Source organism: Entelurus aequoreus, linkage group LG23 (genome assembly GCF_033978785.1).
Source record: "Entelurus aequoreus isolate RoL-2023_Sb linkage group LG23, RoL_Eaeq_v1.1, whole genome shotgun sequence".
In the NCBI taxonomy this organism is placed as follows: Eukaryota; Metazoa; Chordata; class Actinopteri; order Syngnathiformes; family Syngnathidae; genus Entelurus; species Entelurus aequoreus.
The window spans coordinates 15,753,229-15,772,445 of record NC_084753.1 but is presented as its reverse complement, the minus strand read 5'-3'; the positions used below and the strand labels follow the sequence as shown (position 1 = coordinate 15,772,445).

Below are 19,217 nucleotides of genomic sequence, written 5' to 3'. Positions count from 1 at the left end.
CGTCGATTTTCTCTACTAAATCCTTTCAGCAAAAATATGGCAATATCGCAAAATGATCAAGTATGACACATAGAATGGATCTGCTATTCCCGTTTAAATAAAAAAAAAATCATTTCAGTAGGCCTTTAACGTTCGAACTGGTAAACTTTGTTATTTTTTGCAAATATTAGCTCATTTGGAATTTAAAGCCTGCAACATGTTTCAAAAAAGCTGGCACAAGTGGCAAAAAAGACTGAGAAAGTTGAGAAATGCTCATCAAACACTTATTTGAAACATCCCACAGGTGAACAGGCTAATTGGGAACAGGTGGGTGCCATGATTGGGTATAAAAGCAGCTTCCATGGAATGCTCAGTCATTCACAAACAAGGATGGGGCGAGGGTCACCACTTTATGACCAAATGCGTGAGCAAATTGTCAAACAGTTTAAGAACAACATTTCTCAACAAGCTATTGCAAGGAATTTATCATCAAAAGGTTCAGAGAATCTGGAGAACGTAAGCGGCAAGGCCCGCAATCTTCGATCCCTCTGGCGATACTGCATCAAAAAGCGACATCAGTGTGTAAAGGACATCACCACACGGGCTCAGGAACACTTCAGAAAACCACTGTCAGTAACTACAGTTTGTCGCTACATCTGTAAGTGTAAGTTAAAACTCTACTATGCGAAGCGAAAGCCACTTATCAACAACACCCAGAAACGCAGCCGGATTTGCTGGGCCCGAGCTCATCTAAGATGGACTGATGTAAAGTGGAAAAGTGTTCTGTGGTCTGACGAGTCAACATTTCAAATTGTTTTTGGAAACTGTGGACGTCGTGTCCTCTGGACCAAAGAGGAGAAGAACCATCTGGACTGTTCTAGCCACAAAGTTGAAAAGCCAGCAGCTGTGATGGTATGGGGGTGTATTAGTGCCCAAAGCATGGGTAACTTACACATCTGTGAAGGCACCATTAATGTTGAAAGGTACAAAGAGGTTTGGAGCAACATATGTTGCCATCCAAGCAACCTCAATCTATCAATCAAAGTTTACTTATATAGCCCTAAATCACGAGTGTCTCAAAGGGCTGCACAAGCCACAACAACATCCTCGGCTCAGATCTTACATCAGGGCAAGAAAAAACTCAACCCAATGGGATGACAATGAGAAACCTTGGAAGGGACCGCAGATGTGGGGACACCCCCTGGCGACCGGTGCAATGAACGTCGAGTGGATCTATCATAATATTGTGAGAGTCCAGTCCATAGTGGATCTAACATAATAGTGTGAGAGTCCAGTCCATAGTGGATCTAACATAATAGTGTGAGAGTCCAGTCCATAGTGGATCTAACATAATATTGTGAAAGTTCAGTCCATAGTGGATCTAACATAATAGTGTGAAAGTTCAGTACATAGTGGATCTAGCATAATATTGTGAGAGTCCAGTCCATAGTGGATCTAACATAATAGTGTGAGAGTCCAGTCCATAGTGGATCTAACATAATAGTGTGAGAGTCCAGTCCATAGTGGATCTAACATAATATTGTGAAAGTTCAGTCCATAGTGGATCTAACATAATAGTGTGAAAGTTCAGTACATAGTGGATCTAGCATAATATTGTGAGAGTCCAGTCCATAGTGGATCTAACATAATATTGTGAGAGTCCAGTCCATAGTGGATCTAGCATAATATTGTGAGAGTCCAGTCCATAGTGGATCTAACATAATAGTGTGAAAGTTCAGTACATAGTGGATCTAACATAATAGTGTGAAAGTTCAGTACATAGTGGATCTAACATAATAGTGTGAAAGTTCAGTACATAGTGGATCTAACATAATATTGTGAGAGTCCAGTCCATAGTGGATCTAACATAATAGTGTGAAAGTTCAGTACATAGTGGATCTAGCATAATATTGTGAGAGTCCAGTCCATAGTGGATCTAACATAATAGTGTGAAAGTCCAGTCCATAGTGGATCTAACATAATAGTGTGAAAGTTCAGTACATAGTGGATCTAACATAATAGTGTGACAGTTCAGTCCATAGTGGAGCTAACATAATAGTGTGAAAGTTGAAGTGAAGTGAAGTGAATTACATTTATATAGCGCTTTTTCTCAAGTGACTCAAAGCGCTTTACATAGTGAAACCCAATATCTAAGTTACATTCAAACCAGTGTGGGTGGCACTGGGAGCAGGTGGGTAAAGTGTCTTGCCCAAGGACACAACGGCAGTGACTAGGATGGCGGAAGCGGGGATCGAACCTGCAACCCTCAAGTTGCTGGCACGGCCGCTCTACCAACCGAGCTATACCGCCCCACAAAGTTCAGTCCATAGTGGATCTAGCATAATATTGTGAGAGTCCAGTCCATAGTGGATCTAACATTATAGTGTGAAAGTTCAGTACATAGTGGATCTAACATAATAGTGTGAAAGTTCAGTACATAGTGGATCTAACATAATAGTGTGAAAGTTCAGTACATAGTGGATCTAACATAATAGTGTGAAAGTTCAGTCCATAGTGGATCTAACATAATAGTGTGAAAGTTCAGTACATAGTGGATCTAACATAATAGTGTGAAAGTTCAGTACATAGTGGATCTAACATAATAGTGTGAAAGTTCAGTACATAGTGGATCTAACATAATATTGTGAGAGTTCAGTCCATAGTGGATCTAACATAATAGTGTGAGAGTTCAGTCCATAGTGGATCTAACATAATAGTGAGAGTCCAGTCCATAGTGGATCTAACATAATAGTGTGAAAGTTCAGTACATAGTGGATCTAACATAATAGTGTGAAAGTTCAGTACATAGTGGATCTAACATAATAGTGTGAAAGTTCAGTACATAGTGGATCTAACATAATATTGTGAGAGTTCAGTCCATAGTGGATCTAACATAATAGTGTGAGAGTTCAGTCCATAGTGGATCTAACATAATAGTGTGAGAGTTCAGTCCATAGTGGATCTAACATAATAGTGTGAGAGTTCAGTCCATAGTGGATCTAACATAATAGTGTGAGAGTTCAGTCCATAGTGGGGCCAGCAGGAGGCCATGTAACACAGTGGTAAAAATGCCCCTGTGCCAACTTTTTTGCAATGTGTTGCTGCCATTAAATTCTAAGTTAATGATTATTTGCAATAAAAAAAGACGTTTCTCAGTTCGAACATTAAATATCTTGTCTATTCAATTGAATATAAGTTGAAAAGGATTTGCAAATCATTGTATTCTGTTTTTTGTTTTTTTTACGATTTACACAACATGCCAACTTCACTGGTATTGGGTTTTGTAGTTATTATAATGTAAAAATTTGACTACCTTGTTTACTTCTGTGACAACCTCCTTAGTTTTGTAATCAATCAGAAATATCAAGCATGGATAAGTGTGAAGAGTGTTTTGCATTTTACCCATTATGCTTTGTAATGGATTTGATGTTTTATGGTGCATGGACGTTTTTTATCATGTCCACCAAGTTCAGTGAGCAGGTGACCATGTGTGTTGACTTTTTGTAGTGGTTGCATTTATTTTTTTGGTTTGCGCCATGACTCGGGAAGGTTGTTTGCATTGAGCGTATAAGTAAATGCTGCACAAATTTCTTTTCAGAGCTTAATTAAAGGTAATGGACCTGAATTACCATGTTGTCCACTAGATGGCATCATAGTACCAACATCAAAATGAATGTAATGTCCCTGTGGGTAAGATTCCTTATGAAACTCATGAGGTCTCGCAGGCCAAATTGAAGACCCGAAGTTTGGACACCCCTGGTCTAACATGTGAGATGATTTTAATATCCACAGTTGTCCTGGTGATTCCTGTTTATCTTTAAATATCTACACGCTGAGATCCACCTTCCCTGCATGCAAGCAGCTGAGAACAACAACAAAAAAAAAAGAACAAGCATGTTTCTTTTAGTCCGACTCGACTTGACTCAACACCTGCTCAGGTGAAGCTCGTCAGTCACCAGGTGAAAAAGCACGTTTGCACTGCGCATGCAAAGGAAGCAGTAACTACAATAGGCCAATTATTATTCACGACTAGATTTAAATGGTGACGACCCCGAATACAATACGACCTCTTTTAATCAAAAGCAAAAAGAATAATAAAAAAATAATTGTTCTTTATTATTAGACCGGGGTGGCTTGTATTTATTGGTTTGCATTTCTGGCAGAATTTTGCATATCATTCACAATCCCTACGTAGGACAAGAACATATGTGATCTTCTTTTAATGTGAATTGTGAAGTGAATTACATTTATATAGCGCTTTTTCTCAAGTGACTCAAAGTGCTTTACATTGTGAAACCCAATATCTAAGTTACATTTAAACCAGTGTGGGTGGCACTGAGAGCAGGTGGGTAAAGTGTCTTGCCCAAGAACACAACGGCAGTGACTAGGATGGCGGAAGCAGGGATCGAACCTGCAACCCTCAAGTTGCTGGTATGGCCGTTCTACCAACCGAGCTATACCGCCCCAATGCATTTTAAGTACCGCCCCAATGCATTTTAAGTAAAAAACAATGTAGCTAATGGCAGTACTTTTTTTTTCTGCCCGTAAAGCCCTTTTAAAACATTCAAAAACCGCCAACAATACTCTATTAACATCAAGTATTAGTGATATTGTTGTTATAAGCGCTAATGCAGACAAACTATTTTTAGTTGCGCCATGATCAAAGAGAACTAACTAGCTCGTGCTGCTATATTGATATATTGAGCCGGTGAGCTGCTGCATCGCCTCTGAGTTGGTGAAAGTTAATTATAGATTATAAATCATGCCTCTCACCTGGATAGTAGAAGGTTGTGGACATAAATCGAGAACTTGGTGAACTTTGACATTTAACTTACACCAGGAGATGGTGAGAATGACATGAAAGACGCTCGTTTTGCAGCAAGCTTTTTTTTAACCCTTTGTGAGGATTATAATTCATTCTTCATCTAAACGGGAAGATGCAAACTTCTCACCAATCTGCATCCCAGTGAGAGCAGACATTGTACAGTAAGTGATTGTTTTATTATGTTTGTAGTTTATATTTCTTGTTTAGCACCTACAAATACTGCTACATGATGCTTAGTGTTTCACTAAAGCTGGATCTATTTAGCAATCAGTTTCTAAAACTTGTAACTCATCCTCCGTATATTCAGGCTCAAAATTATAAAGTTCTGGATCATCATTTGTACCAAAGTAGTCATACTGATTTCTTATGAAGTCTGCCATGATGAGTAGTGTTGTTGTTGAAGGGAAAAGCAAACGTTGTAATGCGGCTGCGAAATTAATACGCCACCGTATGCTTAAAAGAACCAAAATACGTAAATATGACATATTATGAATGTTACTATATTACATATAGACTTAAACTGTGTCTATAAAACGTTTATAGAGGTTTTTAGAGCGCTTTATAGGCAGAATAGAGCGACTCCCATTGGTTTCATTGTTACTCGACTTTTGCAAGTGTTCATTTACGACTTAGAATGCATTAAAAAAAACATATACGTTCTTGTCTCACATAAGGATTGGGAATGATGCAAAATTCCCAAAAAAGTGCAGTTCCCCTTTAAGAAATGAAAATCCACAAAACAAAAACATGGTAAAGAGAAAAAGTTTAAATGTTGATACTAATAACTAGTTAGAACACAATGTTCTTTTCTTTTTGTTAAAGCCTTTTACACCAAATAAAAAAAATGCTGTCAAACACGTCATTTATTTAACCCAGGGGTCCCCAAACTTTTTGACTCGGGGGCCGCATTGAGTTAAAAAAATTTAGCCGGGGGCCGGGCTGTATATATATATATATATATATATATATATATATATATATATATATATATATATATATATATATATATATATATATATATATATATATATATATAAATTAAATTAGTAAAATGTATCAAAGTAAATGGTGGACCATGTTCTGTGAATTAGGGTTTATACAATTGATAAAGTTATAATCAGGATATATATATATATATATACTGTGTATATATATATATATATATATATATATATATATATATATATATATATATATATATATATATATATATATATATACATAAATATATATATATATATATATATATATATACATAAATATATATATATATATATATATATATATATATATATATATATATATATATATATATATATATACATATACATATATATATATATATATATATATATATATATATATATATATATATATATATATATATATATATATATATATATATATATTGTCTTTATATTCCAGCGAGTTAATCCGTTTTGTCATTTAACATCAATTAACATTGATGTTCATCAACATTTAACATTGTCACGTTATCGATGGGAAAATTCATTTTTAGACAATATGATTTGCCTGAGCGGCTAGGAGACACCGAGAGTAACAAGCGGTATAAAATGGATTGGAAAGGAAAGATAAAATAAAAAATAAAAAATAAAATAAAATAAATAAAAAATTAAAACACTTTTTTGTTAACTTGGAACTTCCCGTGGGCCGGATTTTGGATGCTGGGGGGCCGGATCTGGCCCGCAGGCCGTATTTTGGGGGCCCCTGATTTAACCTGATTAATCACGCTTTGGAATTTTGTTTAATCGTGATTAATCAAAGTGAATTACATCCTTGCATTATTTAAATTCTCCTTAAAAAGACCACAATATTTGGACACAAATGCGGGGTAATTTTCAGAATGTCAAAATTAGGGCTGTCAAAATTAATAAGGTAATTCATGTGAATAATCCCAAAAATGTTTGCATTAATCATGAACACGCTTATATTAATCATGCAATTTATTTTGAGCGTAAAAGTGTTTTTACCTTAAAAATAATTTTTTTGTAAACTGAAATTAATAGGAAAAACATGAAAAAAAAAGGATTTTCTGACCCAGGATCAGTGATCAGATTAATGAATACTTGTGTATAAAAATTAATGAGGAGACTCCGACTGGTGTGCTCGCTGGCAAGTTTAACTCCAAAACACAACCTGAAAGAACTTTATATAAAACAGTTGCCAAGTTTTGTGCAAATTAATGACATGCATTCAAGTAAAACATTTAAAAACCTTCCTGGATGACATTCTGAAAATACATTTGCATTTGTGTACACATATTGGGGTCTTTTTTTAAGCTAATTTTAACTATGCAAACAAGTCATCACCTGTGATTAATCACGATCAATGCAAATTCCAAAATGTGCTTATTATAATACAAAATTAATTAATAAATTGACAGCCCTAAAAATAATATTTTGGCACTCATCTTTGCACTGCCTTTCAGGGACAGAAGCATGCACACTCAAAATACATTTTGTGATTAATCTGTAATTAATGTGATTAATCGCACGTATTAAAAACAATCAAGGAGGCTCCTCGCATCATTTACATTTTTAAAGTATAGGGGCCTCAATGGAAAACAATTTAAAGCATTCTATTAGAGTCCAGTAGAAAGCTTAAGCATTAAGGCTTAAAGCTTCGGTCACACACAGGATTCTCACAAGAATTAGGCAAAAATACAACCTTACCTACCGTGCCAAATCTTAAAATTAATTAATATTATGCATTAAAGTTGAAGTTTGGCTTTGTTTTTTTGTGTGCGAGGTGGACAGTGTGTGAGAGGCTATACCGTGTCAGCAGTGGGCGGGGCTGCAGCAGCAGTGGGCGTGGCAGCAGGTACAACAGGGGGCGTGGCCTCCTGTCAGTCATTAGGAAGTGGGAAGGAGGAGATAAAAGCAAGAGTTGGAGAAGCACATCAGAAGCCGACGTTCAATCAGCAGCAGCCAAAGCGAAGCTGGTTATCGTGCAATGCAGTTCAAGCCTCAAATTAAATGTTTGATTTTCTCTCATAATAATACAATATATGCAGATATTTAATATTAAACGGAAATATGTGTTTTAGTTTTCAGTACTAAAACTGTCCAGTGTTTACATGGCAACTGTCTCGTAATCTGCAAGCTTGGTGTCTACATTTCCTTCTTGTGGAGTCTGGTTTGGCTCCTGCAGGCCCATAAAGCACAGCACTGGCATGCACAGTTAGCTTGCACATCACCATGACTTCACACCCGCACGACAGGTTGCCAGAGATGGAGTTTAGTGGCTCAAGGCTAAAGGGACAATAAAGAACAGTTAATGGGCTGCACGAGCGCGGCGTGATGGAGCGCTAAGCTAACACGGCAAGGCCGAGGCGGCATTACATCTCGCTGAAACTGGGCGTGTGAGGGCGAGGAGCACATATGTTCACGTTTGTGGTGTGGGATTTTTTTTTTTTAACTGGATAAGTGACACAATGGTGGACCAGCCAGGACGAGAGATAGCGGGGATCCCAGGAGCAAAACACATTTAGTTCTTTCACTGAACAGGAATGAGGATCAACTCACGGCAGGAAGTCCAGGAGGTGACGGAGCGGGCCCGGCAGTCGGTGCAGGGAGTTCCTGTTTGGACAACTCGCCTTCCTTCTCCGACGTCTCAGCCTCGTCTGGCGGGTAAGGTGGGAGAAGGGACGGGGCCAAGTTGGGACACTGTCCGATTTCAGCATTGTCGAAAGACACGGCCCGGGAGAAGTCTGAGAGGCTGAGCGAGATAAGCAGTGAGGTTTTAGGATCATTTAAAATATATAAACAGACATGTTTTAGTGAGATATTATAAAGAAGACTTAGAGTTTGAGACAACCACAATGTAACACACTAAGTGCCTCCACTTTGACAGCATCTTCTTTGTTGTACCGGTAGTTTTTAGCACTTCCACAGTTAGTCTACCGACAGATATAAGTTAGAACTGTACGCAGAGGACGAATGCCCCACAACAGGAAAATAGCGAAAAAGAAGGAGTTTATTGACTACATCATCTGACTACAATGGCGCACGAGTACACATTTTTGGGGACTTATGCGGGTCCTAAATCCACATCAGGAGGAACCAATAGGTCAGAAAAGTTGGTTTTGTATAATATTGCAGACCAAAACGCCAGATAATATGTGCCATTTTGGGGTCCTTATGCACACACACCATAATAATACCCGTATGTTGAAGTGTGACTGCGGTAGCCATAACGCTGCGCGTTCCATCAAGCGGTGTGGCTTAACAGCTTACCAAAGTTGTACTAAAACATTTTACTAGATTTTTGAGCGGCGTGTGTAATGTTCTATATTCTCATTGAAACATCAAAGTTTTGGTCTTGCTTGTTTACGGGTACTTGCTTGCATCATTTATTGAACAGGCGTCATTCTGCAGTCCACACATATCTCTTGTGTATGACTGCCATCTACTAGTCACACTTATCATTACACAATTTATAAATTACACACAATTTTAATATTCATAATATTCTAAAAAGTCTCAATGTAATCCAACATTGCTATGCTAATATATTATATATTAAATCGGTCAACTATTTAATAGCAATTTGTTCATAGTTATGTTGTGAAGTGAAGTGAAGTGAATTACATTTATATAGCGCTTTTTCTCAAGTGACTCAAAGCGCTTTACATTGTGAAACCCAATATCTAAGTTACATTTAAACCAGTGTGGGTGGCACTGGGAGCAGGTGGGTAAAGTGTCTTGCCCAAGGACACAACGGCAGTGACTAGGATGGCGGAAGCGGGGATCGAACCTGCAACCCTCAAGTTGCTGGCACGGCCGCTCTACCAACCGAGCTATACCGTCCCATACCGTTGTAATTAATCAAAATTAAATTAAACATACAGTAGATTTTTATCTGTAATAGGTGTGCCTTAGATGGATCATTTTAAAGTTTTTAATTCTATCAACATGGGAGTAGACAAATTGTGTCATGCAAAATTTTGTAAACAGCCAAATGGACACAAATACTGTTTTACAAACGATTGCTTCCACCCGGATGCAGCTGAGATGCAGCTCCAGCACCCCCCGCGACCCCGAACGGGACAAGCGGTTTAAAAATGGATGGATGGATGTATGCCTTTAGATCATGACCAACCTATTGTAATAAAATAATGTAATAACTTATAGTAAAGATGTTCAAACTACGGCCCGGGCGCCAAGTGCGGCCCGCCGGCGTCTTCAGTTTGGCCCGCAAGACGTCATGAGTTTCATAGAGAATCTGACCCGTGAGGTGTTTTTACTTTAATTTTAATTATCTGATTGCAGCACCTTTTCCGCCACTTTCTGGACAATGTGAGTAAAACAGATTAATGACTATGAATTGTGCATCGAAGTAAAAAAAAGCCCAGCATTTACTTATATGACAAAATTCAAACAGCCTTCCCTACTCATGGTGCAAAAAAAATCCAACCAACACAAACAGTCAACAGACATGGTCATTGAACTTTGTGGATATTATTTAAAAAAATGTCCAAACACCATAAAACATTCAAAATTACATTGATTTAAGTCTATTACAATGTATGATTGGAAAAATGCAAAACCCTCTCCACACACTTATCCATGTTTGGTGCATTTTATCTGCTTAATATTTCTGATTGATTACAAAACTTTAAGAAGGTCATCACAGAAGTAAAACAAGGTAGGAGTCAAACTTTCACACATCATCAATCATCAATATCCAGTTATATTAATTGTATATGCATTAAATTAATATTATATATATAGGCTGTATATGTTTAGTTACTTTTGGCCCATGGCCAATTTTTTTTAGCCCAATGCCAAGTCAAAACGTTTGGACACCCCTGCCTTTTAGTGTTAAGAATGTTTTCTACTGAAAACAGTGAATAGGACTCACTCAATTGGGAGGATTACAGAAAAGTACAACAACTTTTTTTTAGTAAACCTAATGGACCAAAGACAAATCCATGCAATATTGGTGAAAATTTAGACAAACGTGCTGATGAATACATTCTAGTTAGATAAGTATTGCTAAAACAACATATATAAAAGTGGACAATTAGTTATATATACAGTACATAAAATACAAATAAATACAAAAAAATACAATTAAAATAAAATAAAATTAAATATACAGTGTATTGAGTTTCCAAAGTGCAGCTACTTTTTTTTTTAACAACCCGTAGCATATACTAAAGATACTATCTAAAAAAACTATATATAAAAAGTGGATTAAAAGAGCAAACTGGTGTAATGCAATAGCAAACAATTGAAATGTTTGACAGTAAGAAAATAAAGCTGAGGTACAGGATGTTTTTTTTTTCCTGTAAATAAAATCCGTATATTATTGGTTTTCAAAATGAAAAGTATCAAAATGATTTTTCAGCGGAAAACGTTTGGACACCCATGCTGTAAACAAACATGATCATCTCCTGTATGTATTTGCAGCTTTGGCACGTGCTCACAACACTATTTATGCGCCATAAAAAAAGCAGTTCACATTCATGTCGAATATATCTGCAAAATGAATACATATATTATTCCGCAAAGGATAACACACATTACATCTACATGGGTGCTTGATTGCAATACATAAAATACACAGACAAATACCCCTGAGGACGGGTGTGGGAACAGCGAAGACATCACGATGCCAGGCGTCGGGTTAATAGGGGTGAAGTGAGGTGAGAGATGGACAATCAGGCACAATGAAAGTCATGAATATGTTTATGCTGTCCGACAGCTCCATTATATTACAGCAGCGCGGGCGCAAAGAGACGGTGGCTTTATCGTCGTCATCGTGACGAAGGCCGCCCCGGGGGAGTTGGATGCGGAAAAGACCGAGGCGAACATCTTAGGATCAATCATGAAGCAAAGCGATGCCATCAACTGGGCCTCAATGAACATTAAGGAACGTCAGAATGAAAAAAAAAAACTTGACAATGTGGTTTTTGCACAAATGTGAATTTCTGAAATAGTAATAAAAGTCTGATTTTTGTCCTTTTTGAGGTCGCACACATTTATGCTAGTAAAAAAATACCACAACTTACACATTGTTGACCATCAGGTTCCATATGCATCCCTGGAACGGGACGTTAGCCCTGTTGGACGTCTGCTCCACCTCAGCTGGAATGCCACCCAGGAACAGACGCTGCAAGCTGATTGGCTGGTCGCTGGGAAGCGCCGCCTCCCTCTTCGCCTCCTCATCCACCTGAACTGCGAAGGATCTGATCAAAGCGAAAAAAAACAAAGAATAAGTGAAAAGAAAGTCAGGTAAAGGGGAACATTCAAGTCAGCCTCCGCTAGGGTTGCAAAAGTATGGACATTTTTCACAATTGGAAACTTTCCGTGGGATTAAAAAATAATAGATAAAAAAACAACGAATAATTAACAAAAACATGTCTCTTAAATGGTGGTTTAAAAGAACATTTCATTAACAAAGTTGGTTAAAACAACACGACTATTTACAAATTAGTATGGGTGTCCCGTAACAAGTTTTTTTTTACTTCCGATACCGATACTGATTCGATATATCATCACAAATAATACATACTTTCATTATTTTGTCGTGTAGACTGTTAGAATCAAATCACACTCAAACAGATAGGTATGAGAAACACTAACTTATTTGGTGGAACGGACTTAGGCCGACTTTAAATTGAAGTGGAGTGGCTTTTTTTTTTGTTGAGAAACCTAGCGGCCACAATAAATATTTAGGACAAGCTCATTACGTAGTAAATTGAATGATGCGGACACGTTTGTTACTGGATTATCTCCAGTGCGCTTCTGCCTTGGAGACTTTGTATGTGCAAGTAATATGCAACTATAATTATTTGACACATGTTTTGCAATATTTTTCAATTTAGAACACTTATTACATATGTTTAGCTTGTGTGCTATTGTGTGCTTAGCTGTTGTGTATCTGCTAGCTCCTCCGTGTTTACCTTTTGTAAATGACTTGATTCAAATAAAATAAAGGACTAACCTTGTGAGTTTATGAGCACATTTCGATGTTAACTGGCTTTCCAGCTTTGCACAACTGACGGGTTGTATTGGACTTTATATCGGTCAATTTAGACGCAAGCCGATCCTTTTTTTTTTTGCAATATCAGATCAAGATACCCCTACAAATTAGGTTGAATATCTTCCCTGCACTGTGCACGACCATAGGGATTATGTTTGATTTTATCTCGGTCTTGACCATTTATTGACAAAGTGTATGAGTGTCTAATGTGTAGCCTGCCTATGCAGTCTGTGTTCAATATGCTAAAAACAAAAGTTCAAACTTAGGTCACCATTACATATGACCACATAAACAGTCACCTATGTTGTCACTGAAAAACTAAACTACAATTTAAAGATAGAGTGGAACAACAAACAGCACAAATTACATACAAAGCAAAAAAACTACTCACTGCTGGGAAACGTTCAAAAAGTATTCACTTAGCAGGAAGAGGGTTATAATTTAAAAGATTAAATTCAATCTCAAAATACGGAATATACGTACAACATGAAGACGCTTTTGAGTTTCTATATGTGGCGTTACACCATTATTTATTTATTGTATTATTTATCTATTATTTGTTGGCGTTATCGTCACTAGTGCTGTGCTTCTATATGTATGGTTTGGTTGCGCCATCTTGTTGTCTCCCGGTTGATTCTTGTGAAGAGAAAGTAAAAAATGAGTGCTGCAGAAAGTAAAGAAATTGTGGATAAAAGAGGAAGTCACCTCGACAGATTTTGTATTTTAAAAAATTGGACCGTATTCAGACCAATTAATTATAAGGCTCCAGCAACCCTGTGACTCTGAACGGGACAAGCGGTAGAAAATGGATGAATGGATAATTAATAAATTATGGAAGGTGCTCGTCTGCACCAAGGCTAATGTTACCTCACCATTTAAAACATGCCGTAACTTCCAGGCACTAACCCTGCAGAGAAAACTGCAACTTTTTCCTACGCTTTGAACCCTGCAGCTTATAAAACGGTGCGGCTAATTTATGGGAAAATATTTTTTTCTTCCAAAATTCAGTGGGTGCGGCTTGTATACCGTCACGTTTTATAGTCCAGAATATAGTTCTCTTACATTTTCCTTATTTTCGCACCTTCATTTTAAGAGGTTATTATTAAGTTCAATGTGATTTTAGAATTTTGTTTACATTGACTGCTTTCCATGCTTGTGTTGACATGTGCTTTTCTTTCTGCATTGATAGTTTAGGGGATTACTAATCATAGGAAGGTTACCTTTTAAATACAAATGTTTACATTCAGTATATTTTTATCCTGGTCCTTATTTTTTAATAGGTCATAGAAAAATCAATAGTAATCGATATTGACCGATTCAAAACAATTATATCATGATAACGTTTTCAGCCATATTGCCCAGCCCCAACACGCATGTATGTTGTTTATGCTAAAACAATTTTATACTTAGGATAAAGATGATCAATAATATCTCAAAATAGGACCAGTAAATTAAAGACTGTATGTATGATAATGACAAGATAGTTGGGTCAAAAATGTATGAAAAAGATGGAGTAAATATGTTCTTCCCACTCCTTTTTGGGTATGAAAACCTAATAATGATGTATTGTTTTCATTTGTTTAAGTGTTTTCATTGTAAAGTATTTGCTTCTATATCTGTACTTAACTGTATTGTTATATATTTTCTTCTTTTTATTATGTTTTGTTTTTAAATCGTCTGAAATAAACTACTACTACTACTATACTATTTGTGTTTGTCCATCTATTGCATTAGTAAACTGGTGGTTCATCGAGTATGACTGACAGTGACTCAAGGTGTAAAAATATATTCTCATCTGAGGCTCTTTATCCAGATTCTCACCACAATGTAATGGATTCTCTACAAAGATTGGTGAAAATGGTGTTTTGTAGTTTTAGTGCAACCCTGCAAACTGCAGCTATCTTTCCATTTACAGTGTCCAAACGAAACGACGACACAAAAGGTTCATTAAAACAAGGAAATTAGTGGTGCTTAAGCCTTGGCCGATCCCAATTTTTGCTGGACGATATATTGACCTACAAACTATTGCCGATAAACAGTATTATTGTCAACATTAAGACCAAATTAACCACTGATGTAATGATACAGTGCATAATAATAATGCAAGTATACCCTTAGGGAATAAGCGGTAGAAAATTGATGGATGGATGGATTTTCTAACGCTTGTCCCTTTTTGGGACAAGCCTATCCCAGCTGCATTCGGGCGGAAGGCGGGGTACACCCTGGACAAGTCGCCACCTCATCACAGGGCCAACACAGATAGACAGACAACATTCACAACAAATAAGAATAATATATACTCTGTCTGGGAGCAAAACATTGCAATTGAATAACAATCACAACCATCCATCTTCTACCACTTGTCCCTCTCGAGGTCGTGGGGGGTGCTGGAGCCTATCCCAACTGCATTCGGGCGGAAGGCGGGATACACCCTGGACAAGTCGCCACCTCATCACAGGGCCAACACAGATAGACAGACAACATTCACAACAAATAAGAATAATATATACTCTGTCTGGGAGCAAAACATTGCAATTGAATAACAATCACAACCATCCATCTTCTACCACTTGTCCCTCTCGAGGTCGTGGGGGGTGCTGGAGCCTATCCCAACTGCATTCGGGCGGAAGGCGGGGTACACCCTGGACAAGTCGCCACCTCATCACAGGGCCAACACAGATAGACAGACAACATTCACACTCACATTCACACACTAGGGCCAATTTAGTGTTGCCAATCAACCTATCCCCAGGTGCATGTCTTTGGAGGTGGGAGGAAGCCGTAGTACCCGGAGGGAACCCACGCAGTCACAGGGAGAACATGCAAACTCCACACAAAAAGACCCCGGGATCGAACCCAGGACCTTCGTATTGTGGGGCACATGCACTAACCCCTGTCCACCGTGCTGCCCCAATCACAACCAAAAGCAAGAAAATAGGTTCTGTCTCTGTCTAGGAGGGGTTGAAAGACCCTTAAATATACACAACCAAAACAATTCATTAACTGCCTAAATAAAAAAATGTGACCAAAAAGTACTTGTACACACACTAAAACCTTTTAACCAAGTTGTATTTTATTAATAACTAAAATAAATAGACACAATATACTTTTTTGGCAGAGGAAACAGTAAATATTATTCTGGCTTCATAGGAGCCTTATTATTTATAATATTTTATTTATATTAGCCATATTACCACCATCTGTTTCAACGCGACGCTGCGGAGTTTATCCAACACTTTGTGCAAAGACAGCACAGCCTTTATGTTTAAAATGAATACTGTATCTCAGTAGTTTAGACAGTCATGTGTTTATTAGGGCTGTGAATCTTTGGGCACCACACGATTCGTTTCGTTTCTTGGGGGTAACTATTCGATTCCGAATCGATTCTCGATTCAAAATCTATACTTTTTAATAACATTGGGTGCCAGTTATGTGACTAATTAAATTCCTCCATAAAATAGACAGACAGCTCCGACACATTCTTATATTACTTAAAAGAAAACTGGTTTTATTTAATAAAATTCTACCCAAACTTTTAATAAAGTCAAAAACAAATAAGGCAACAAGAGAAGCATCCAACATTTCTCTTATGTAAAGTAAATCTGTACATATGATTTGCATGAGTGTCTGAACAGGACAGATACAAAAATAAAATAAAATTAAAAAAATCTATTTTTGAATCTATTAAGAATTGTTACAAATAATGGCAATTCATTCGAAAATAAAAACATTTTTTTGACACCGAGTATTCATACAAGTTTAGATTGGGGTATGACGTTTCTAAATGGGGAAAGACGTTAATGTCTCTGGTTTTCATGATAGCATTTACGCTACCTTGCAAGCGAGTTGATCCTATGTTTATCAACATGTAGGTATTAATCACCGTTTTTAGATCATTTTGATTTAATACTTTAATACTAACCGTCTGGAGTTTTACCGCGGTTATTATTATTACCGTTTATGTGCATGTTGCACAAATGCCCCGCAGCTGCTGAAACCGATTTAAAGACTAACAACGCATACACATGGCGATTATCGAGGCAATCTGGCAAAGTTATCCAGTTCATTTCCGTTAATCGTTCGATTAATTGACTTATCCAATACCCGCCCAGGTGTCGCCAAAGGCTTTTTCCCCAGAACAACCTGAGTAAGATCCGCTTCACCTCCTCACTCACTAACCTTCCGGGTAATCTCTCGATGCGCAGCGAGTGTTCTCTGCCGTCACTCAGGATGCCTTGCTCGGGCCGCCTAATGACACGACGCAGACTGTGGCTGCCTGTAAACACCAGAACCTCCAGGGAGCCTTTGTTCAGCATCACCGACAAGTAGGGCTGTGGGGGGAGGAGGGGGGGGGGAAATAAAAGGTTGATTAAGCCAAGATTGTGCGCATGCAACACTCTCAGAGGATCGTGATGGAGATGAAATGGAGAAATTTCACCAACTGGTACGAGAGAAGGACTTTGATCTTGACCTCTTAACCACAAATTAAGGAGACAATCTGTATGAGATTGCTGTGTGAAAAGGTCTGAGTGGAGAAGATGTTTCACTCAATCTAATAAAATGGAAGCATTGGGGGAAAAAAGCAGGATATATAGAGAATATATATCTTTGGACAGGGTTTTGTATTAGATTCTTAAAAACAAAAAGAGTAATGCTGTGATAAGGGACTTTAATTAAGTAGGATATTTGCAGTATGTCTTCAAAAATCAACATACAGTATTTGTAGAAGATCTTTGACTAGTGTTTTTGCAGAAGGACATTGTCAAGTTTAAATTAAAGCCTGCTGCATACTCGTTTCACGTAAAGTGTAATGTAATAACTAGGAATGTCCCAATCAACATTTTTGGCCTCCCCATCTAAAACGTTGAAAGTAGATTATAGAACGGAAACTGTTTTAAAGTAAAGACAATAACACTTTTTTATAAAGCTTATCTTAATAAATTCAGAATGTTCTAGTATTGTTGTAAATAAGATGATGTATTAAATATGTGGTGCTGAATGCTCCACACGCTACAAAAATTAACTAAAGAAAAGCAAAAATTACTTTTGGCTTCTATACAAATCATTTAGTTTTCGCACTTAAAGTCGTCCTGTATCACGACACTTATCCCCTCAGTTTGTAAACAAAAACCTACATTTTTTTGTAAAAATAACAACAAGAAAAAGGAAAATGTCGATCTAATAACTTTAGTATTATTTATGTACTGATACTACACTAGGTAACGAGAGTATAGACATCTGGATCATTCAATCTTACTTTACGTTCTTCTGTCGTCCTGCTCGGTGTTTGTGTGTGTGTGTCCTACTGGTGGGGTGCACAAAATGTTTGATTTTTATCCGAATATTGCAATTCTAATTCATCCAGATTCTAAATTTTCAAAAATCTATAAAAAAAATAAATACAAATAAATAAAAAGGAGCTTTTTTTAACCTGTATCCTGTTTTGAAAAAGTTTCATTATAATTATTATACCAAATAATACATTACGAGAATCGGTTTGAATTGAGAATTGTGTTGAATCGAGAATGGATTCTGAATCAAATTGTCACCTCAGGAATCGGATCGAATCCTTAGGTGCCCAAAGATTCACATCCCTAGCATGTTTAGCCATTCCTTTTCCTGTAGTGATAATGATATTTAGAAGAAAGTTAGATTTTTTTCTGCAATGGTGGGGAGACTTGATATCTTAGAAAGGGCTTCACACTGTGGATAGTAGGGATGTGCGGCTTGATACGGAAATATCGATACAAGATCTTTACACTCTAATATCGAATCTCAAATCAAAATATCGATACATTAGTTCAAGGGGTCCAAACTTTTTCTATCAAGGGCCGCATACTGAAAAGTCTGAGTATCATTATATTTTATTTTTTTTAAAAATGCTAAAAACAAATATTGTGTCAGCTTTGCATTATAGGTGACTAACATAATAGTATTAGTTCGAAACATTTCAGCTTTTTCTCATAACATACATATTTTTTGGCACTTTTTTCCTTACATTTTTACTCCTGTCTTTTACCCTGGAAAAACAGAATAAAATAATAATAATAATACAATTGTGTAACTGCATAACCTCGTGTGTCAGAAAATCTGCCAGTACAAAAATATCAATGTTCAGTTACACATTTAAGTGTTTATTATGGTTGTTGTAATTTTTCAAAACGTTAGTATTATTTTATTCTTTAATCAACTTTTTTTTTAATATATTTATTTTTATTTTGAGAGCTTCTAATATTTTAGATCAGGGGTGTCTAAACTTTGTGATTATGTCCTGTTTTATTCTGCTGTATTAGCTTGGTTATCTTGTTATTCACAATAGACTTCAGAGTTAAAAATAAATAACTGTATTGTATTCTTTATGCTAAGAGATACAGTATGTTATTTGAAATACACAACTTTTTGC

At 36.9% G+C, this 19,217-nt stretch overlaps 1 protein-coding gene across 2 annotated transcripts in view; it reads right to left on the bottom strand.

Annotated features, from left to right (window-relative positions):
- The window catches only part of lama2 (laminin, alpha 2), a 558,082-nt gene that overhangs the window by 41,619 nt on the left and 497,246 nt on the right, over positions 1–19,217 (bottom strand). For both annotated transcript variants that reach the window (XM_062033747.1, XM_062033746.1), the window contains 4 exons: positions 16,994–17,145; positions 11,841–12,017; positions 8,350–8,542; positions 7,599–7,667 (listed from right to left, as the gene is read on the bottom strand). In XM_062033747.1, the coding sequence (XP_061889731.1) occupies positions 7,599–7,667; positions 8,350–8,542; positions 11,841–12,017; positions 16,994–17,145 (591 nt within the window). The remainder of the gene's footprint in view (positions 1–7,598; positions 7,668–8,349; positions 8,543–11,840; positions 12,018–16,993; positions 17,146–19,217) is intronic.